Source organism: Nelumbo lutea, chromosome 8 (assembly GCF_056320005.1).
Source record: "Nelumbo lutea isolate HS-2025 chromosome 8, American lotus-T2T, whole genome shotgun sequence".
NCBI lineage: Eukaryota > Viridiplantae > Streptophyta > Magnoliopsida > Proteales > Nelumbonaceae > Nelumbo > Nelumbo lutea.
In genome coordinates, this window is record NC_142691.1 from 56,387,605 (window position 1) to 56,411,818 (window position 24,214).

The following is a 24,214-nucleotide window of genomic DNA, read 5'->3' on the forward strand; positions in this document are numbered from 1 at the left end:
ATTTAATTTATATATATAAAACTTACCTTGCTTATAGGAATTGATTCAAATGGACTAACATGGTGATTTCTTATTTACAAAAAAATAGTTAAAATTAATAAATCAGTTAAAGCTAAATCATATGAATTTGCAACATCATTAATATGCTTTCAAGTCCTAAGCTGTAAAAATTAAGCCATGCAAAAAAAAAAAAAAACATAGTTAAGAAAATTGTTTATTACTTAAAACAAATATTGTTCAAATGCATAAATTTGCTACAAACAACTTTCTTCATTGTAAGCAAATCATTATTCAACGCAATAAAATGTTATTCTATGGAAATAATGGATGTTAATCTTCATAAGTCATCGAATAGAATTTAACACTATTAAAAGTTAATTTGTTTATTGGTAATAATAATAGTAACAAAGGTTAATTCATAATGATATAAAACATTTGGTCAATGAAAATAATAGTATAATTTGTCTTCCTTGACAATACCTTTGCTTGGTGAAGGCAATGACAATAACAAATGCAAACAGCGACCTTTTGTAATGGGATGCATTAAAAATTAGACATTAAAATATAGATTGTTAAGGATGATAAGAGGAAAATTTATGGTGTTCGAATAGTTGATTCATAAGAACCAAAGTTCAAGATGAGAAATGTACCCCAATAATAACTCAATAACGACAATAAAAAAACATGAATGGAGAATCCCTAAAATTTAACATAAGGTTTTAGTCATGTTCCAAGTTGAAATTAATGTTGTGCAAAAATATATTTTTTAACGTTTATCATTTTTGAGTCAATAGGGTGATCCAAATAACATTTATCATTATTGCCAATACAAATAATAGGTCAACACATTTTATTATCATTTTTTAGCCGATGGGGCAATCCAAAAAATTTTAAAAAGATGTTTCAGCTAAAAAGTGAAATTGAAAAAAAAAATCAAAGCAAAATGTTTTTAACCATTTATAAGAAAAAAGCATACTACTAAATACAATTTTCTTACTAATTTCGTTTAATTGTTGATGTGTCGTTCATGCCAATACAAAATAATTGTTTTGATGATAATATCTTGATAGTAGGTGTTTGGTAGAGAGAGTTTTACAAGTGTTTTAAATTATGAAGTTTGTCACATTATATAAAAAATGAAAATGCTAAATTAATTGTATTTGGCAATCATTTTTTTCAAAAAACAATTGTTACAATAATTAGGTTCATGATTTAGGAAATATAATGTTTCTTAAATGTTAAATTGATCGTTTTTGAATCACCTTGGTAATCTTAAATCACTAAGATTATACAACACATTGAAATTTAAAAAATGTGGCATCTTTTTTGAGATGCCATACAATTGTCATTATAAATATATTATAATAATAAGACAAAACACTTTAAAAACACAATCAAAATGCATTCCTACCAAATATGATTTTTTGTATTTTTTTATCAAATTTAAAGTAAAATGAACCATTTTCATTTCTAAATAACCGTGATAATACTTTACAAATATGAAATTTTTCTAAATTTACTCATAATCTATAAACACTTATGCCCTTGTTCAAAGTATAATTTAAATCCTTTAAATGTATTATGGTCAGTTAGACTTAGACCAAATAATCTATCACTTAAATTTTGATACATTGTTATTCTTTTAATGCTTAGTTGTTGTGTACTAACCATTTTTACAGTTGAAAAATATGAGTAGCAACAAATTTTATATCGTCAAGTTTTTCATTAGTTGTATATGAACCACATTTGTTTATTTCATTAATTATCATTTTTTATATATCATAATAAACTACGCTCAATAATTATAAACCATGATTATTATTTTATAAAATGTGAATAATGATGAAGGGTAAATAAGTTATTTTAATTCTATGATATAATTAAATCAATTTGAGAAACCGATGATATGTGCAACTCTTTTACCCATTTTTAAATACTTTTAAAAATCACATGACATATTTAAATTGTTTAATGATATATATTTTATATTTGAGACACATTTGGATTAAAAGAATTATTTCCTTATTTATCATTCATTTTCTCTATTTTCATTCAAACCAAATCATATATAGATTTTCTTTCTCTTGCCTATATTTTTCCTTCAAACCAAAAGCAATCTTAAATAATCATTATAATGGTTAAAAACATAGTACTATATAGTAAGGAACATTATATAGTTATGGTCCATCAATAATATTTTAAAAACAAAAAACATAATATCAAATGAATAATAGATATCAAATATAAAATGCATGTGACACTATATGTGTTTAATCATTTATACATGAGGCATACGTTTCATGTGTATTTATTTTTGTTTTATAGGCACCTGATTTAAATGTACAGTTAGATTTTGTAATGAAAAGAACCCATGTGACTTTGTGCGACAATGACCAGCCTATGATAATGTAAGGATCAAGCACAAGTTCGATAGTGGCTCCATTAAGATTTATGGCATTAGATCATGATGTTATTGTGTATGGTTATGATTTTTGCCTCAGTCATTTTTATCTATAAAATGTGTCGTTTATGTGAAAAATGAGAAATATGCCAATTCACATGAGTCCTAATACACCCAATTATTGTGATATAAGAAAATTAGATAAATTTATATATAGGTTTGACAAGGTGAATGGGCATGGCTATAAAAAATCCGTATACCAAACCTTCATTTTCATGCGTGAGATATATTGTCAATCCATACACTACTATACCTATTAACGCACGTAGATATTAACTAAAGCCATCAAATGAGACATGTATGGTATTTGGAATGTTAAGATAAACACCCAATTATGTTGACTACCTTTCTTCAAACTTTTTAATATTGTAATTTGATCACAAGATTTTTTGGAATTAATGTTGATATTTTAATGGTATTCCGTAACAACCATTAATACAAACTAATTTCAAATTATTGTTCATTCAATTATGAGTTTGAAAGGTCACAAAGCGTTAATTTATCTATTTATGAAAGTAAAATGTAGTGGAATATTTGTAACTCATCAAAATGGATAAAGTTTGATTTCCATGAAAGAACCATGCACCACATACTCCTCCATTAGAATCACCATAATATGCCTTTAAGTGTAAATTGCATGTTTTGCCATTAAGCACTTTTAATTAAGGTCATTGAAATGGAAACCCTATAACTAAGCCTCTTGCCATGCCAGTTTTGCGTGTTTGCCTGAACCCAATGAATGTGATTGTAAATTAACCACACCCCATATTAATCATTTCAAATAAGATTTACTTAATTACTTTAATACCAAATATAACAACAATTGGCTAATGTGTTTTAATAAGAATTGCAATAATAGTTATTAATATGTGCTATAATCTAATTGTCACGTTGTTAGATTTGGCAATAAAAAGAATCCATATGGTATTTAAGCCTTATGCGCAAAGGACAAACATTTAGTAATGTAATAGCCAAGTATAGGATTGTTGATGTCTCCATCAAGGTCATTGGCACTAGATCGTGACTTCATTGCACATAGTCGAGATTTTTATTTGGCTTATGTTCATTCATAAAATACATCACTTACGTACTAATGAAAGATTATGTTAATAATGTCGATGCTAAGGTACTAGTAGGCCTTGAACACACTCAAGTATTGGGATACGAGCTAATTCAATTAACTTAGACATGTGACTGGCTAAGGGTATGATTATAGCCAACCTACATGCAAAGCCTCCTTTCTTGCATGAAATGTTATGTTGGTCCATGAATTGTCCTTATGAACAGTAATAACCATGTGACTATTAAGTATGATTACCCCATGTGGAATGTGTGTTATTTTGAATGCCAAGAGTAGGCATACAAGGAGGTTAACCACTATTCTCAAATAGGGAATTAAGATTTTGAAAGTTTGCTTAAATATGAAATTGAAATGCTAAAAAATCATATTGCAAAAATTATTATTATAATGCCATTCTATGTTGCCTACCAAACATATGTAAATTTATAGGTGCTCATTAAAATTGAATATTGAACGAAAATGAGAAAAATCAAACAAAAAAGTGCAGATAACTGAACCAATAGTTTTTGTTCAAATTCACCATTTAATATAATATTATATATATACTTATATATCTATTTATAATATATGTTATGGTTATAAGAAACTAAACAAGCAAAAGAACCAAACTAGTCAAAAATCAAGACCAACTAATTAGTCAACCAATGTTTCCAACTCGGTTTTAGTTTGAGAAATTGGAAAAATTGGTTATATTAGTTTAGTTTCAAAAAATAGTTTACAATTTGATTGACTATTGGTAACTAACCTTATTAGATCATTATATCTAGACGTACGCTTTGTGTGATTTTTAAAACTAGTATCAAATATATTGTGTTAGTTACATGAATATTGCTTTTGCCATTTTGTTCTATTTAGTGTCATATCCATTGTTAACACTCCCCCCTTATCTTTTTTGATCCATCTATTCCCTTTTCACATATCATTGTCCTTAACAAAGTGCCAACATGGTTATGTGTATATACATATGTAAACCCAAATTTAATGGTTGACAAAGGCTTTGAATGATTATCAAAATAATTATAGTTTAAAATTAATAGCAATGGCATAATTTGTTAAGTGTACCATAGGCAAAACAATAAGAGTTTAAAAGGCAGATGTGAAACCTATTAAATAAGCATTAATGAACCTATATCCAATAACTTTGATTCAAAATGAGTATAATTCAAAAATGAGAGATAAAAGTGGAGAAACTTGTTGAGTTGTGCTTCAACTTTAGTGTGTGTTTAATAACACTAGGTTTTGATCATATAAAAATGGAAAAATTTTGATAACATTGAGCTTTGTTTGGTTATTATCTAAATGTTATAACATCTGGTAATTGTATATTTTAATAATTTTTGGGTTAGTCTATTTATTTTTAATATTTTGTCAATTTAAATGAATTTGTTTAAAATTCTTAGATGTTGTTTTCTTTGAAAATTATATTATTTTGCCAATTTACTTGAATGTTATAACCTCTAATAATTGTACATTTTAATGTTTTTTCATTCGTCTATATATTTAAATATCTTATCCCTTCGAAATGTATTTATTTAAAATTCTTTGATGTTGTTACCTTTGGAAATTATATTCTTTTGCCGATTTCACATAAAAAATAGTTGTTACTATAATCTCATCATATAAATAATGTATCGTATTTTCATAAAATATTAAATTAAATATTTTATAAAGCATAAATCTTATTATATATTTGTATACAAGTACAAAGTAATAATATAAATAAATAAATGCATAATTACAATGAAATTTTAAGCCCCTATTTATGAGTGGTTTTGAGTGGATATCACACCAACTAGCACTTATTGATAACACTTTTTAGATATATAATGCTTATCCAAATAAACACGAAACCTTGCTTTTTAGAAGTAAGGGATTTTGAGATAATGTCGACTCTAACAAGAAAACAGACGTAGCAAATAATATGATGTCGTCTCATGCATTAGTACAATCAAATGCATTTTGCATGATGAAATAATGTTAATGCCCTTATTATCATCAATTGTTCAATAATAAACAATATTAATTTAATAATAACATTACTTTATAATAACAAATAATATCTTTAAAATACTATTATTAATTAAATAATAAATATTTATTTATTTTCAAAAATCATAATATTTGTTTAATACTAATAATACTTCTATACAATATTCTTTTTACTACTTGTATTGCTATCAAGTAGTTTATTTGTAGGGGTAAAATAGTAACCTTCATAGTTCCATGTATTGGAAAATTGCTTAAAGTTAAACAATGCTATCTTCCCATAGCCTCTAAGAAGTAAAAAATAAAATTTGATTCTTTATAGATTTCAAATTAGAATAATAACTTTTTTTACTTTTTATACATCATACTTCAAATTCATCAAATGCCGCATTACTTTTTGTTTGCAAAATAAGTCCAAGCAAGTATCTATTATTGAAAATAAACAATCATTGAAGATGCCCTAGTTTTTAGCTTTTTTAAAATGCTTATTTCCTCTTTGGTAAATAAGTGTTTTTTTTTCATTGAACACTCATGAGTGCTTAATGAAAAGTTGAAATTTACAATAACGAATGGTGCAATGATGAATAACAAGCACATCAATCTTACACAAATCACATAAATAGCCTAGTAAGTTGACCATCAAAACAACAAAAAAGGAAAAAAAACTATTTGTATGATAAAACACAACATAAATGAAAATCCCACTCAACACATTTGCAAAATATAATGATGGACAAATAATATAAAAGATAATGATGCATGGAGAAGTATGAATTTGTGCATATAGGAGGGGGGGGGGGGGGAGGAATGGAGAATAGGGAACACAGTATGATGCATACCTTTCCTCATTTGATGATTAGAGCTTGCAATGGTAAAACATGAAGGATGCATGGAGAAGAATGCATGTGTACATTCTCTCAGCAAAGCATATGTCATTTATAGCGTTCAAGTACTAGTATATTTTGAATAAGGGGTGAAGGTTAAATCGGGATAGGTCAAGTTGAGGATAATCCTATTTGTTGAACCCCTAACCTAACCCTAAAACTTCGAGTTGGGTTCAAGTCAGACTCGGGTTGGCCCAACTTCCCTAGTTTCTTTTGTTCAATTTACTTTATTTCCTAAACTCCAAGGTTCCATATTATTAATTCAATAGTAGCATTATTATGTGTACAAAAACATGGCTATTATGTCTAGAAAACAATTATCTCTAAATTGCCAAAAATAAAAATAAAAACCTTTAAGTTTAAAATTTATCTATACATGCATACATGCATACACGTATAGATAAATTATATACATAATACATAAATATAAATGCTTGTGTAAAAATACACAAGCATCAATATACATTCATAAATAGATATTAAAATAATATTTGTAAATATAAACATGAAATTAAATTGGATTGGTGAAAGCCTCAACCCTAACCCGAACTCCAATAAAACCCAACTCAGATTTACATTTCCGGGCCGGGTTCGGACCAACCCGGTCCAAGTTGTCCTACTCTGAACCCAACCCAACCCGCCCTCGACCCTTGAGAGATGACACAGGAGTATTTTCAATAACATGCAGGGGTAGTTTCGGAATAAAAATTAAAACTTTCCCTATTAGCACGAGTCCTCGTTTATTTCTTGCTCCCGCCTCTCCCCCCGACCCTGAGTAAGGCGGCACCCTTCTGCTTCTCTTTGTGCCTCTTGTGTCTTGTATTCGAAACTCAAACGATTACCATAGTTTTTGGCTCCTGTAATCTCTGTATCCTTTTTAAACTCAAACAGGAATCTTTAAATGCTTCATCTTTTTTGTCCTTGTTTTTATTTTTGCTTTTGTGTCAGTTCAGGTTCTCTATGCAAGCTGGTAATTATCTGTCTTCTTCCCTTAAACTGCAGAAAAGATGGGGATTTTCGAACCTTATCGAGCTATTGGTTACATCACGAACAATGTTCCCTTCTCTGTTCAGAGATTGGGGACGGAGACATTTGTCACTGTTAGCGTCGGGAAGGCATGGCAAGTTTACAACGTAAGATTTTTCTTCCCGTTACTTTCCTCCCCTATATGCTTCGTTTCTTTCTTCAGTCAAATATGGTCGTTTTTATTGTTTGCTTTTATGTGGAATTGTTATGCTTTTGAACTATGCAATTGTTTGTTTGATGATTTGATCGCGAGGCTTTAGTACAAAGGGGAATGCTACCTATAAGTGCATCTTACATCCGAAACATTGTCTGCCGGAGTAAATGGGCTGACTGATGCGGAACCCACTCGGACTGATACATTGTTCCAGATGTATGCTGTATGATGCATTTGTATTCGGTACAAGAGATAGTGAACTTGTAATGGACAGAATTGCTTTTAGTGGAAGTTATAGAAAACTTAGAGGAACCATGAATTTTTTATTATGAACTTAATTTCACAACAGTGGATAAATTGTCAAGTTTCTACATATTTAGTTAGTGTGGGTTGCATTTGCTGAAGGGTATAATATTTGTGGTTGGAAGGTGACACTGACGAGTCTGCGTATCCAAATTGACTGAAATAGTCATTGTATGCGAGCAACCTAATAACGTCATGGTCAATTCATTTGAAGCATCTTTTTTATTTTTGATAATTGAATTGATAAAAAAAATTTGATAATTGAATTCATTTGAAGTATCTTCTCTCTAGTATTTTAATTCAAGAAAAAATTTGTGAGTCTTTCAGAAAAAAAAAACAGCAAAAACTTAGTATAAACTATAATGTTTACAAAATCTTTGAAAAGAAAATTTCAAAGACATAACCAGCTCAATATGTGAATGGTGGGGTGCTGGAAGATTGTGCTATTTGTGACTAAGACTTTATCAGTTCAATTCAAATGATGTAACCAGGATCCAATGTTTTTAGTTAGTTTAAGGGCTTATTTTTCAATTCCTGTGAAGAAATATTGTAGAGATTATTCATCCTGCAGGGATTATATATTCCTTTCAAGTCCATTTAGGAGAGTCCATACAACACTGACCTATATGCAAAGCAATGAAACCAGATTAATAGCCCCTCTAAAGTGACCTGCTGTAAATATGCTCTCTGTACATAGTATATGCTGTAAACAATATAGTTTTTCTTTCAGACTTTCAGTAATATATGATACATAGATTCCTGTACACGTCTAGTGTACTAGTATTGTATCTGATACTTACTAAGTTACTAGATACAATAGCAGATACTGCACGAATACTTTTAGATGCATTTTATAACATTAACACTTTTAAAATATGTAAAGTGGTGTGTTTTAACATATTATACTATAAACCTTTGTACATGTTAATAAAATTGATTAAATTTGGCAAGACACAAGTCTTCAGAAATGACATTTAGCTTAAAAAACTAGACATAAATGTATGATATAAGCATATCACATGGGATACCAGTACCCTTATCCATGTCCTGAATTTTAGGAATTGGGGAGTCATGTCCTCATTTCCTTATCCGTGTCAGTGTCCATGCCAATATCCGGGAATATAATGCAGGAATGCCTTTTAAAACACTGGTTAGCCGTTAACATAATTGCAGCCATGGGTGTAGTATTTCATATTGATAAAAAAGGGGTGTAGCATTTCAAATACTTTTTGAGAAAAAGAGTAACTTTATATAATAATAAAGAGAAAAGGTAGAATACACGAGATGTTGTTCGAAAGGCTAGTTGCACACAAATTACAAAGGCATTATACTATTACTATAAAAGTTTTCCCTGTGAGCACCAGACTTGGCTAAATTATCTGCTACAGAGTTTAAATTCCTGGGAATCCAGATTAAAGATGCATTCAAGTGATGTAACAGATCTCTAGCCTTGTCAAGGTAGTGAACCAGTCTCCATGGTCCTCCGTCCATCTCCCCCAGCCACTTTATTGTGTTACTAGAATCACCTTTGACCACCAGGTTGGTCAGGCCTAGTCTTCTTATGATACGGAGGCCATTTAGCACTGCTACGACTTCAGCTGTTGTAGAGTTTGCAGTCCCTAATGGTCCACTGAAGAACCACAGAGGACTAGAATCCCTCCTTAGATACACACCCCCACAACCAGCTGGAAAGTACAAGGTCACCTCCTCCTCTTCCTTGACTGAAGAGAACGGCAGCTCCACCAGGTTCTGCTGAAGCATGTTTAGAGAGAAGTTTTTGTACATCTCTGAATTCAGCACCCACAAATTGCAAAGGTGAGACTTGAGAGATATGAGAGCTTAGGTTTTCCAAGGTTCTAGCTTTGTTGTTAAAAATGCGGTTGTTTCGTTCTTCCCAAACACCCCACATGACTGCTTGTGCCACTGTGTTCCAGTAGAGTTTGCCCCTTTGACTTAGCCCTTTCCCTTGCCATTGCCACAAAAAATCTTTGATGCTTTTAGGAAATACCCAGTTGTAACTGATCAGATTTAGGACCTGGTTCCAAACTTTCCTAGTTTCTGAACAGTGAAGAAGGAGGTGCTCGGCTGACTCTCTATTTTGCGGAGACAACAAACACAGACATTGGGGGAAATGTTTAATCTACTAGAGTGCTTTTTTTGTAAAAGATCACAAGTATTTCTCCTCTTCAAACAGACTCCCCAAACAAAGAAGGATGCTTTAGGAGGGATGAGACCAATCCAAACTTTCCGAAACGGGAACCCAGAATTTGAATCTTTCGACACCAAGACCCTGAAAAAGGAATTGGTTGAAAATTTCCCAGAAGTAAGGAGTTTCCAGATTCTTGTGTGAGGGGGAAATGTAGACCTCCCTTAAGGAATGTTCAGATCTGCTAACTAAGCATTCTCTACATCCCTTGAGGGTCTTCTTAAACTTAAATTCCAGCTTAAAGAAGGAGAAAAGTCTGAAAGGCAAGAAGCTATGGTGCTCGTTTGGTTATGGGAAAGGCTAAACAAACTAGGGAAAGAAAAAGCTAATGTATTTTCTCCCCACCACGAATCAGTCCAGAAATTAATTTTAGATCCATTCCCTACTCTATACCTGATAAAGAGATAAAAGAAGAATAGGTAGAACTGATATCTTTCCAAGGATTATTTTCACTCATTTCAAGTGGACCTTGCCTTAGGCCCCTGCTTGCCTGAAAGAAACCTTTGGGCCCTCCATTTACTAGTATTGAGAACCAAGCTTCATCCACTACACCCATCTTCTTCCAAAGCCTCTTAACTCCAAGATGTTTAGGATCTCATCCCAGTCCACTTTATCATAGGCTTTTTCCAAATCCAGTTTTACAACCACCCCAGAGTTACTACTTTGTCTTCAGTCTTCTGCACATTCATTGGCCACTAAGATGCTATCAATGATCTGCCTTCCTTTTATAAAGGCAAACTGGTTGCTGGAAATAAACTCTCCCAACACCTCCCTTAACCTGCATGCCAATACTTCGGCCGCAATCTTGTAGATGCTACCCAGTAGACTGATTGGCCTGAAATCTTGTTCTTCCAGAGTGCTTTCTTTTTTCGGGATTAGGGCTATGAAAGTTGAGTTGTTGCCTTTATTTATTATGGCTGAATTGAAGAAGTCTATGAAAACTTCTAGCAAATATGAATTTATGGTATCCCAACAGAGTTGGTAGAAGCACAACGGTAAACTGTCTGTCCCTGGAGCCCTATCTCCATCCATACTAAAAACTACCTCCTTGATTTCCTCCTCCTTGAACTCCCTTTCCAACTAAACCTGCTTATCCTCCAATAAAAGTCCACCTTGCCATCTAGCCACCTTCGCACCTTCGCACCTCCACTCTTTTTCTTCTACCCTCATTGTCCAAAGTCTCATTTTGCTCCTCCCTATCTAGATCTTCCAAAACCTTAATAAGTTTGCTTTTTTCTTTTATTTTTCTCTCCCCAGAGAAAGCTTTGAATTCTTCTTTTCCCCAACTTTTTAACTTCATCTTAAGAAACTTCAACTTTTGTAAGAAACCGAACCCAACCAATCCTTCAACTTTACATTCCTTCCATTAAGAAGCCACATTAAAGTCCTTACGTAATGTCTAAACTTTCTCTAGCCTGAATGGGGATTTCCTTCTTTAAAAAAATCAGATTGTAACACAACTGGCCAATGATCCGAAGTGCATTTGGGTCTGATCTCCTGTAGAAGGTTTGGGAAGTGTTCCTACCGGTCTGAAGTCATCAGTAATCTATCTAGTCTACAGCTCACTGCATTCCCTTGCATGTTTGACTAAGTAAATCTCCCATTGCGGAGAGGGATATCTTGCAAATGATGCCTTGCTACGAAATTAGAAAAATCTCTCATTCTTCTGGTTTTCTGTTTACCACTCAACTTCTCATGATTATATTTGGTGACATTGAAGTCTCCCCCAATGCACCAAGGAAATTCCTCAAACTCGTGGATAGAGTCCAGTTCTTCCCATAATCTTGCTCTTTCGGAGGGGGAGTTAGGCCCATAAACCCTTGTTAAAATCCAACAGAAACCATCTGAGGTGTTTGTGAATAAAACAGAAATGGAAAATTCCCCTATGTTCACTTCTATTCCTGAAACTAACTCTTCTTTCCAAGCAATTATGATTCCTCCTGCAGTCCCTGTTGTTGGTAAGGTTGTCCACTACTTGCCCCTTACACCCCAATTAACTTTTAGGAGTTTCCTTTACTAGGCTTCTTTTCAATTCTCCTCCCAAACCCCTAACTTTCCAGCTCAGAATCTTCATAACGCCTCTACTACATTCTTTCCCTTACTGGTTCTACTTCCTGCACCATAATGAGTATCCAGCTTCTGGTTTGTCAATCCCCATTGGAGTCTTTTCAATTCCCTATTAATCCCTAGTTTCTTTCCTGCATCCATCTTGCACAAGATCCCCTTATTGTCGTTCCTTCTAGCATCTTTTTGTTCTGGTCTAACTTCCCTTTCTTCAATCCGATCTGCCAAATCCAGATTTCTTGCCAACTCTGCTAAGTCTGTCATGCCGGTGGGAATTTCCTTCACTGCCACCGCTTCCCCTTTTAAAGTTTGCAGGCTGCCTACTTCCTTGTTACCGATGGCGAGGAAGACATTGCAGACGATTGGGATAGCAAGATGCTTGAACCTGAAAGACAGACAATAGAGGAGTTAGGGTGAAAGACTAAAAAATTGGAAGAGGAAGATACAAAATCGTGACTGAAGTTAGAAAAGTTGGGGAGAGAAGGGGCTGAAAGATGATGGTTAGCAATGGTCGAAGAAGAACAACTCTGTCCCTCAGTTAGGTGTCCTAGGTTAGAATCCTCTCCATAGTCTAGGTTCACTAATTGCATTGGCTGTACAATTTTGACACTTCCCCAATCTTCCCTTCCTTCGAACAAAGTCTTTGATTATCTAAAAGCCACCTCCTGACCGTCTGATACCTCCTTTGAGAAGTAAGTGGTTACATCTGTTTCTGTCTCTTCTTCTTCACCTGAAGAAGTCTTCGAGCTAGGAGTTGGAGGCCTGTTGATGCTTCTTCTTTTACATTCTGAACTAACAGGAGTATTAGGTAATTCTCCATTGTTGAAGGTGGGGGTATTAGGGATGTTGGAGTTGCCGCTTGGAAGTTGCAAGGAGGGCTCTTTGGTTCTAGTCCTGGTTGAACCCAACTTACCTGGCTGGTTTAATGAAATGGAGTTTAGTCGGGTTGGTTCACCGGGTCAATTTGAATCCAACCCAACCCTATTTCTTTCTTCATCGGTCCCCTTTAAAATTTGAAAATACTTTCTTCTTTTGTCATTACCCCTTTTTTTTCGCTTTCGCCTACCCATCTCTCTAAGACCTTTTCTTCTCTTTGACCTCTTACCTTCTTTGGCAAAAGCTTTGAGTGGCAATGGCTTTCCTCTGAAATCTTTGGTCTCATAGAAGCTTCTCTGCATGGTGATTGCTTCAGCTTCCATTTGCTAGATTCTACATGTCTGAGAGCTGTTTGGGCGAGTTAGCTCAGTGACTTGTCGAATCATCGATGGCCAGGTAAAACCAGACATTTCTCTTGAGAAGGGGAATTGAACGAGGTATGGAATGGATTCCTCTGTTTTTTACCTTTAATTGGGCAAACCTTAGCCCCTGAGAATGCTTAGTTTTTGTGTCTGTTATGATTCGGTTCTGCCTAGTTCTGTCTGTCTGAGATCAGTTATGTAGAAAGAGAAAAGTGGAAGAAAGAGAGAAAGAAAGAAGGGAGAAATTCTGGTTCGAACTGGAAGACTCAACCTTGCATCTCCCAGTCGGCCAGGCAGTATTTATATTATTAAAATTAATTGAAAAGACATATTTGCCCTTATTTAAGTTAGGAGCACTGGTTCCAACACAATATTACAGATCAGCAACATTAATCTAGGTATAAAGACCGAAATACCCCTACGCTAACAATGTCTATTCTTCTAACCCACCACAAAAGCTCCCAATCAAAGAAAAAACCTCTTCTCTCCATAGATGAAATGGAAGTCCTTGAGTGAGAATCCACCCGTTGAACATCAAGGATTTTGGGACTGCATTAACCGTCGGCTACCAACGGTATATAGAGAGCCACTGACTGAAAATGAAGACTTTCTCTAGCCTCAACCAAATCATAACTACATCCTCTGATGGGGCGAAACCCACACTGCATGATTAGAATCGCAGGGAGTAAGGTGTTTTTGTTTTGGGGCATGCAGGTTTGTAGTCAATCCCGTCTTCACTTACTCCCAACTCATCTCCTTTGGTTTTGTACATACAAAAGCTGTTTTCCACTGTCCGAACGGACTGGTCTGATGCACGACTGAAATATGGCCTGAGCTTCCTGTCTTCACCACTCTGCTTTGGTTTTCCAAGGTGGGGAAGGATTCAGGTGAAGGAGCTGAAAAACTTCAATTCTCCCTAGAAGGGACCGAGATTTCTAAGATTTGCAAGAAAGTCTTCCATCCGCTTATATTTTCTTCCTCCAGGATGCATATACTTTGCAGTTTGTCTGCTCCCCCATCTGTTTTTGTTGACCTGAAAAAGAATCACCCTGCCCCTTTCCGCTTTCTTCTTGGGTTCTATTTTTCTTATTCTGTCTTCCACAACCATCTGAATTTCCGCCAGCCAGACCGCCTCCTCAAGCCTTAGGTTCAGCCTCGTCCAAGCCCTCATCCACGTTCTGTGATCTCTAGGCCTTCAAATTTTCTTCCAATAAAGAACTTTAGCTCGAACATTTTGGAACTGATGACTATGACTCTTCTTCGTTTTCTGCTCGAACGACTGCAGATTAATGTTAGCATTTCAATTTTAACAATCAAAACTGACTAAAATTGGAGCGGAAGCTATATAGAAGCTTGAATTACACTTCAATCAGGCAAGTTGTGCTTTGTTCTCCATGAAAATGGAAGCATTTTAATGGAATTAGTTCAGTTTCAGTGCACGTTTAATACCATGCTTCTGGTAGAACACTAGAACCTTGATTGTACTGGAGGGTAACCTTTTTGATTAGTGGTTATAATCCCAATGTGTTCTCTATACTTGTAATAAACATTTTTTTTTACATATAAAATACATTGAATGAGGGATTTTTTCTATACAATGAAGTCCATGTTTTTTTATAGTTTCAAATAGAGAAAAAAAGAGGGCAGGAAAAAAATTTGGTCAAACAAATATTACTTAATGTTTTTCTTTATTAAAACAAAAAACGAATATTACAGCCTGGTGTAGAGATTACACCACAACCCATTACAAAAAATTTTCCAGATTACATTCTTGGATTTCAATTGCACTCCAAAAGTTAGACCCTAAATCTGACATGGATATCTGAGCAATCCGGTAAGGTGAGCACCCAATCAGTGACAGCCCTTCCAATGGACTCCACCACCTTCTCTAGCTTGTACCGACTATCTTTGAAGACTCTCTTGCTTCTTTCTCTCCATATGAATCAGCAAACAGCAAACGGAGTACAGCTCCAAACAATTCTGGCCTATTTGCTTCCACTGAAAGACGGCCACTTAGAGAAAATTTCAGCTGGAGACTCGGGGAGGAACAGCTGCATACCAATTATAAATCAAATAGCAAGCTATACAATGAGGCTTCCCATATAGAGGCATGAGATGCAGCCTCAATTACAAATCAAATTACAATTGACCCCAAAACAAATGCTCCCTATTCATGTCAATCAGCCATCTCATTGGCTGATCTCCTTTTGTCTAATGACCCTTACAGTCATATTTACAGTTAACCTTTTCACAGCTTCCCTGTAAGTCAAATTAACAGTTTCCGGATCTGTCAACCACCCAACTACCAAATACCAGTTTTGAGCCCCCCTTTATTATCAATTTGTCCATGTTCAGCTCTCTAGCAAACCGTGCTCCTTGCAAACGGCTTGAAACTCAGCATGTATGGAGTATGGTGTCCAGTCCCCTCACTCCTACAGGACCTGGGTATAAAGCAATTATATGCCCTTTGGATTCCTAAATACGTCACCAATTCCTGAAGGCCCTGGATTGCCAAGGTTGCTTCCATCAAAATTTAGTTTTATGAGCCCTACCTCAGGAGGTACCCAAGACAAGGCCTAACCTTAATCTTTTAACTTTTTGTTATAGCTTTTCAATTCCTCCAGATATCATCCAAGGAGATTCAAGAAAGTAAATCCACAGTTTTGGCTCAGTGTATGACCCTATTCAAGATCCATTCTCTAATAACCTCCTTGTTCCTTGTCATTAAAAATTCTGGCATTTCTCTCTTCCCATACTGTCCAAATCATTGAAGCCCTAGCACATCTCCACAAAATCATGCCCCTCCTTCACGACCAACTGAAAGTTGTAGGGTCAAATGGGCTACTGACCTGCAAAGACAAAGGCCACTTGCAACCAAAAAGTACCAATGACCTTTCCTAAAGGTTTGCAGCATGCGGGCAGGAGATTAGAAAGTGATAACTCTCACCGTTAGCTTTACCGAGGATACACCAATTAGGGGAGAGGCAAAGGAAGAGTCTTCACTTTTTCAAAGTGTCCATCGTAGTTAACTTTCTATGGTGGGCTTATCAACAAAAAGCACTAACCTTGGGTGGAATGGGTTTGGACCAAACTTCTTTAAAAGGGAATGACGGAATGGAGGCATTGCTTAATGTTGCTTAAACAATTTGACATATATTCATTGTGCTTCTTCCTAGAAGAATGATCTCTCATCCTATTATTGGAAAATAACTTCTATCAGTTTGTTATTTTTGGAATATTTGATAACTTGTACTTTCTTTTGATTGGAGGTAACTTTGTATTGTAAATACTTATTTTGTTTATGGACATGTTTGTATTTGTCTGCACTGGTACTTGCACCAGCATGTTATGTAGTAGCTTTTAGGCTTATCTTCATGTGAATGCCCATTTCTTCATGTCAAGAAGTGTATGATCATGTTAGAAGTTTAAATGTTTTCTTTCAACAAAAGCTAATTATCTATTTTATCCATTCATACCTTTTCTTTACTGTTGCAGTGTGCTAAGCTGACGTTGGAGATTGTTGGTAAGACTTTGATTTATATAATGCATGCTTGAGTATTGCTGAGGTGTGTGTGCCATGACCAGGTGTATCACATCTGTTTGGTGTTTTTGGTGCTTCTGTGGCTTGATTTCATAGGAGCACTTTACACAGCCAAGATGTGTCATAAATTTTTATACATGCACCTTTTGAATTTCAGGTTTTCCATATAATTAAGCTTAAATTGTCTTTTAATATGCGTTACATGTGCATATAATCTTCCATGCTTTTAGCTGGTGACTACAAACAATACATATTTAAATATACATCTTTTGTTATAATAACATTCGGTTAATTTAGCTACATAGATTTCTATTCATGACTTCATTGCTAATTGATTATTTTGAACCTTGAAGAAGTGCATTCTTTTTTCTACTTATATAAAGGCAACTACCATGTATTGAATTATATGCCAAGAAAGATAGATGCACATTAGGGGGTGTACAAGGATGCACATAATATGAACAAATGACTCATTCATACAAAAAACTAGATGGGTATAGATCTATTACTATGCAAAAAAGACCCTCCCAGCCCTATATCTGGATATAGCATCTGCAATCAAGTTCAGCTTCCTTGGATGCCAATTTATCTGTACTGCTGTATTATCAGTAATCACTTTTATTTTGTTAAAAAATGGAAAATGTTGATGCGCTGATTCACCCTCTATATCTACAGAATGAGCAGCGTTGCTTTGCACTGTGGGTGCCCATGAGAGGGAATATTAAATTGCTATTTTACATTTACATTTCTTTTTAATTAATTAATTGATTTATTGGTTTTGGGTGTTATTAAAATGGAGGTAGAGTGCATGTATTCTGTCCTAGTTTGTTCTATTTTGAGTAATTATATTTTAAGGTATCATCTATGAACCTTTTTCTGAAACAAATAATAGCTCTTCCAGAAGCAATTGAAAAACATCTGAGCTTTTTATCCTTTGGTCTATTGCTATTATAATCTATTTGCCTGTTTTTCTCATGGCAGTCATTTGTCATGCACTGCCCACCTAGGTAACAAACAGAGGTTACCATGTACAATTTGTTGATATCTTGTCTTCTAGAAGACTTTATGGCATAGACACTGATTGGAGCTTTCTTTCATGGAGGATTTAGAAGAGGAACCTTTTAATCATTTGTGCATGACGGATTATCTAAAGGATCTAGAATTCTTTATGATCATTAGGATGAAGGAAGCCACCATCCTGAATCCTTGATTAGATTCTTCTGTCATCCTCCCCTAGGCATATAGATGTATTCCATGAAGTTGGGTTGATAGTTCCACAAGAGTATCTGCTTCCAAATCTTTTTTTTTTTTTTGATAATTGAAGAATAATTTTATTAGCAAAAGATGAAGATTGTTACACACATCCCAAAGAGGCGTGAGGTGCAACCTCTCCTTATAGGGTGAAGATTACATTAAAACACTAGAAGGGACACGTTAAAAAGCAGCAAAGTACAGATGTTTCCTATTGGCCCCTTGTTTGGCAAGATAATCAGTCAATGCATTTGGTGACCTGCCCATCCGATGTAAGCTAATATTCATGTTCCTTGTTAACTGTTGAGAATAGGGCTGTAAACGGAGCGAATTCGAATCGAATCATGCTTGGTTCGAATTCGGAACCGATTAAATAGATGAATTTTCGAATTTGGTTCGATATCCGGTGGATTCTTAAAGCAATATATCGAATTCAAATTCCCCTAAATAACCGAATATTCGAATTCGAAATACATTTTTAACACCAACCTCTTCACCGGGGGAAGAAGAAGAAACCTGGTTTGAAGTTGTTTTATTTTTTCATTCCCTGTCATCTAATATTCAAAAAACAAAGAAAAAAAAAATATTTTTTGAATCATAACCATCTATTTGATGTCGCTGCAACAAGTGTCGCCATTAGTGTGGTCTGCAACGGAGAGGTTGTCCACCATGTTCATGTTCTCTGCAACATCAAGAGAGAAAGAGAGCAAGAGATAGGAAGAGAGGAGAGAGGAAGAGAGAGAAAGCGACTAAGGAACAAAGAATAAAAACATTTGTATGTAAAAAAAAAAAAAGGAATGAAGAAAGCGAGATTAACGTTAAAACTTACAAGTTGCAGACCAAACAAGAGAACTTGCGAAGAAGAAATGTTGCAGATAAGAACCGAGGAAGAAGAAAGATGAATAATAAATGAAAAGTGATTGAAATGAAAAGTACAAAATAATTAATGAAATGCAGGCCTTTTGATAACAAATATTTTTTTTTTTGATAAATGAGAGTAGTTTTATTAATTCAAAAAATAGTAGTACATTCAGCCTAGGAAGAGGCACGAGGTGTTACCTCCCCCTAGGACTGAGTCATAAACACTAAACAAACACAAGCCTGAAACACAGTTACAAAGTGGCCCAAAACAGATCTCCCCTTGACATCTTTTACTTGGCCAAAGAATCAGCTATTGCATTTGCTGATCTGCTGACCCACTGGAACCTGACTGACATATTCCTTGTCAGCCATTTAACTTTCTTTAACAAATCCCTGTAGCCCCAACAAGCTGTCTCTGGACTTGTCAACCAGCCCACTACTACCTTGGAATCCCCTTCTACTATCAAATTATTCACTCCAAGTTGAATGTCCATCTATATACCTTGTACCGCAGCTAGTATCTCTGCTCTTACAAAATCACTAACACCCTCTGGTCCTGAAAATAGAGACAACATGCTGCTATCTTTGTCTCTTAGAATCCCTCCTATTCCAGATGGCCCTGGGTTACCTTGGCAGCTACCATCAAAATTCAGTTTTACCACTCCATTCGGTGGGGATTCAGCTTGTGATTTGTTCTTTGTGGAGACTGTAGAAGCCACTGCTGCTCAATTTCTCCTTAAGTCATCAAATGAGTAATCTGCCAACAAGTGTGAAGATTTTAGCCACGAGACTGTCCTTGTCATTATGCATTCCTTAATTTCATCCAGACTTCTTTCCTTTTCTTGAAATATTCTAGCATTTCTCTCCTCCCATAAAGTCCACAAGGTAGCGGCTCTGATACATTTCCACATTAGCTTCCCTCTTTTTGTCAATCTCTCAAAGGTAGATGGAATGAACAGTAACTTTACTTCGGAGGGCAAGTTCCACTTGCACCCAAATAGTGCAACAGCCTAGTTCCAAATATTGGCAGAAAAAGAGCACGATATCAGTAAATGGTTACAGTCCTCACCCTTCACTTTACATGAAGCACCAATTTGGGGACAAACACAAGTAAGGTTTCTTCTTTTGCAAGTTTTACACCATATTGATCTTACCCAAGTAGGCTACCCAACAGAACACTGCTATTTTAGGAGGAATTGGCCTTGACCAGACCTCTTTAACAGGGAACACCTGAGAGGAGGGATTGGAGTAGAGGGCTTTAAAGAAAGAAGCACAAGTGAATGAGCCAATCGAGGTTAGAGACCAAACTCTTTTGTCCAGGTTAGGGGGGTCCAAGCACATTGAGTCTAGAAGCAACAATAGCTCTGAAACACAAAGAAGTTCTTCATCCCTTAACCCTCTTCGAAACCCAAAATTCTAGTTTAAATCCAAAGGGCGAACCGGGGGGGAATAAAGAGGGAGATGGAATAGAGAGAAGGAAAGTGGTCTTTTAGGGGTTGAGTGCTCACCCAAATATCTTCCCAAAAAAGAATGGAGTTTCCAGAACAAGCATCATACCTTACAAATCTGAGGAACTTTGGGAGAATGCCATAAATAACCTTCCAATGTGTTGTGAGCGAAGCCCTTCAGGATACGTCCGCGTCCCAACTTGATTCAGAACAGCCATGGATACTCTTCACTACTTCATGCCACAACCTCTCCCTCTCCAAGGGCCACCTCCAAGGCCACTTACCTAAAAGAGCTTCATTTTTACTCACCACATTCCCTAAGCCTAGGCCTCCTTCATTTTTGCTTCTACTCACCACCTCCCACCTAATCAAGTGATCTTTTTTCTCTTTCCTAGGTTACCATAAGAAGTCCCTCATCAGTTTTTCCAACCTCTTTGCCTCCCTTTTAGGAATTCTAAAGACTGACAGGAAGTATAAAGGCAAGTTGGCTAGAGTTGCTTTAATCAAAGTAACTCTACCCCCTATGGAAATATGGTTTCTCTTCCAAGTTGTCAATCTTTTTTCAAACTTTTCCACCACCGGGTTTCGGAACCTACTTTTCTTTGGATTTGCGTCTAAAGGAAGTCCTAGGTAGGATAGAGGCCACTGAGACCAACTGCAATCTAATGAGGCTGCTATAAATTCCATCTCCTCTCTACTCAAATTTATTCCCACAACACAACTTTTCTCAAAATTTAACTTAAAATTTGAGGCCCTCTCAAAGTGAATTATCAAATCCTTCAGATTTCTTACCTCCATCAAATCACAACCTTCACAAAAGATTATTATGTCGTTTGCAAATTGAAGATGGGTTACTGAAACTCTATCTCTACCTATTCTCCACCCTCTTAAGGATCCGACCCTATCCGCTTCTGAGAGAAGTCTACTAAAAGCATCAGCAACTAAAGTGAATAGGAAAGGTGACATGGGGTCACCTTGTCTCAGACCCCTGTAGCTGGGAAGAAACCGTTAACTACTCCATTGACTTGGATGGAGTAATGGCAAGAGGAAGGGCAACTGTTTATCCATTTGCACCATCTATCCCCAAACCCACACTTCCTTAGCACGAGTAATAAGAATCCTTAATCCACTAGGTCGTAAGCCTTTTCAAGATCTAGTTTACAAACATAACCTTTACGACCCGATCTCCTCATCTCCTCCACACATTCATTTGCTATCCGGATCTGATCTACTATTTGTCTCCCCTAAACAAAAGCTCCTTGGGGTTGGCTGATAAGACAAGGAAGCACCTTTTTAATCCTCAAAGATAAGACCTTAGCCACAATCTTGTATACACTAGTCACCAAACTAATAGGTCGAAAGTCCTTTGGATGCTTGGCCTCTTTCTTCTTGGGAATTAAGGCTAAAAAGTAGCGTTAACTCCACAACTAATCACTAAATTATCCTCGAATTCCTTGAAGACCTCAATCAAGTCTACCTTGATTATGTTCCAACAATCTTGAAAGAAAGCCATTGTGAAACCGTCTGGCCTTGGTGCTTTAGATCTGTTCATGGAGAAGACAACTTTTCTTATTTCTTCCTCCTCAAAATTCCATTCTAGCCAATTTCTACTTTCTTCTGGAAGCCTTTGCCAGGTCACACCTTCCAACTTCACACTAGGATCTAGGGGCTTCCTTAATATGGATTTGAAATGGTCAACAAAACAATTGGCTATCCTCTATTGGGAATCAAGGGCTAGTCTATCCACTTCCAGTTTGGAAACTAGGTTTTTCCTTCTCCTTCCATTGGCTAGTTCATGAAAAAATTTAGTGTTCCCATCTCCTTCTTTGAGCCACCTGCATCTAGACTTCTGTCTCCAAGAAATTTCTTCTCTCAAAATGACTTCATCTAACTCTCTTTTCAATTTCCATCTCCAATCTCTATGTTGAGAGTTTATGACTCTTTGGGATTCCTTCGCATGTAATTCCTCTATTTGGGTCATCAAAGAGGATTTCAATTCTTCTATTCTTCCAAAATGCTCCCTATTCCAATCCTTCACATGTGCTCTCAAACTTTTTAGTTTTTTAAGAAATCTTACACCTTTCCACTTCACCCCCCTTAGGTCTTCTCTCTGCCATTCCTCAACCTTCTTTATGAAATCCGGGTGAGTTAACCACATGTTTTCAAACCTAAAGGGTCGGGGTCCTTGCCTAAACGGCTCCTGTCCTAGGCCAATGGGGCAACGATCAGATGTGACTTTAGGTAGAGCTCTTGTTATATAGTCCTCCCACTTGTTTTCCCAACTTTCATTGAAAAGGAACCTATCTAACCTGGAGCAGGTTGGTGTCTCTTGAAAGGTGGATCAAGTATAGAGGGCTTGCAACAATGGGAGTTCCTTCAACTCACAATTATTAATGAAATCATTGAATCTCTGTATGCTGGTTGTAATGACCTGTTGGGGGTTATTTGATTCATTCGTAAAACGAATTACATTGAAATCAAGCACCACGGGCCATCCCATATCCCTTGATTCTTCCCAAAAATCATTCCTTTCTCTATGGTTGCTTGGTCCATACACATTAGTTAGTGCCCAAGTAAATCCATCCTCTACCATCTTGAATTTTAATGACATTGAAAAATTACCTATTAGCTCCTCCAAAACCTCCACTGTATCCTTTCTCCAGAAAGTGGCAATGCCTCCCAAAGGTCCCCAAGAAGGTGCTGAAACCCAACTTATTCCTCTAGATTTCCATATGCTTCTTGCCCATCTTCTATCAATATCAACTAATTTGGTCTCTTGTAGCATCACTATATCCGGCCTTTCTCTTCTAAGGAGGTCCTTAATAAGCCTTCTTTTCCTAGGACTCCCCAGGCCCCTCATATTCCAACTAATGATTTTCATGGAGGTAAAAGAATTGACTTCCCCTTCTGAGGTCAGGCCTCTACTTGGAGGCTTTCCTTCTCTCCCCTCTTCCCCTCAATTTTAAATCTCCTTCTATATCTGAGATCAACCCTTCCACCTCTGATATTTTCTTCTTCCTTGGGTTGTTTATTGTTCCAGATCTACTTAAGACTGCTTTTGTTATGTTTCGCCCTTCCACAATTCCTTGATTTTCCTCCAAAGATTTCTCTTTTTGTCTATACTCCTCAAGGAAAGCACAAATTTGTCCCCAAATCCTCTCTAATTTTGTTTGTTCCAAAAATCATCATGACATCTGTATCCGTTCAACTTTTTATTATTCAAATATTATTAAAATATTACTTTATTTGACCGAAAATAATCATAGCGTCTCTTTCTTCATTCAATTCTTTATTATTAAAATAATATTATAAAAGAAAATTTCAAAAGTCATCATTCATTGTACTCCAACAAAATAATACCTTAATATATTTATTTAATATGAATATAATTGTATCACTAATATCGATATATATGTATACCATATATTATCGAATCGGACTGACTCCTATTTGAATTCGATTTGATTAATTAATTGGTAAAAACACTTCATTCGAATTTGACTGCCAATGACATTCGAATAATTCGAATTCGATTCAATTATGTTGAATCTCGAATTCTAATTTGAATTTTCGAATACCATTTACACTCCTAGTTGAGAATATGCAATATGATGAAATGACTTTTTTTGTTTTTTTTTTTTTTAATTTCCTCTTTGTTTTGGGCACCCAAGTAAGGGCAAACTTGTAATTTCAGCAACATTATAAATTTT

General features: G+C 35.5%; 1 protein-coding gene across 4 annotated transcripts in view; it reads left to right on the top strand.

The window, feature by feature from the left end:
- The first annotated feature begins 7,161 nt into the window (after positions 1 to 7,161).
- The window catches only part of LOC148844318 (transducin family protein / WD-40 repeat family protein), an 80,625-nt gene continuing 63,572 nt past the window's right edge, over positions 7,162 to 24,214 (top strand). For 3 of the 4 annotated variants that reach the window (XR_016103661.1, XM_088959217.1, XM_088959220.1), the window contains exons 1-3: positions 7,162 to 7,271; positions 7,415 to 7,545; positions 16,899 to 16,926. Coding sequence is in view for 3 of the 4 variants with exons in the window: in XM_088959217.1 (XP_088815343.1) it covers positions 7,420 to 7,545; positions 16,899 to 16,926 (154 nt within the window). In the remaining variant the exon portion in view is untranslated. Of the gene's footprint in view, positions 7,272 to 7,365; positions 7,546 to 16,898; positions 16,927 to 24,214 lie in introns of all 4 variants that reach the window. The other variant, XM_088959219.1, reaches the window with a different exon arrangement.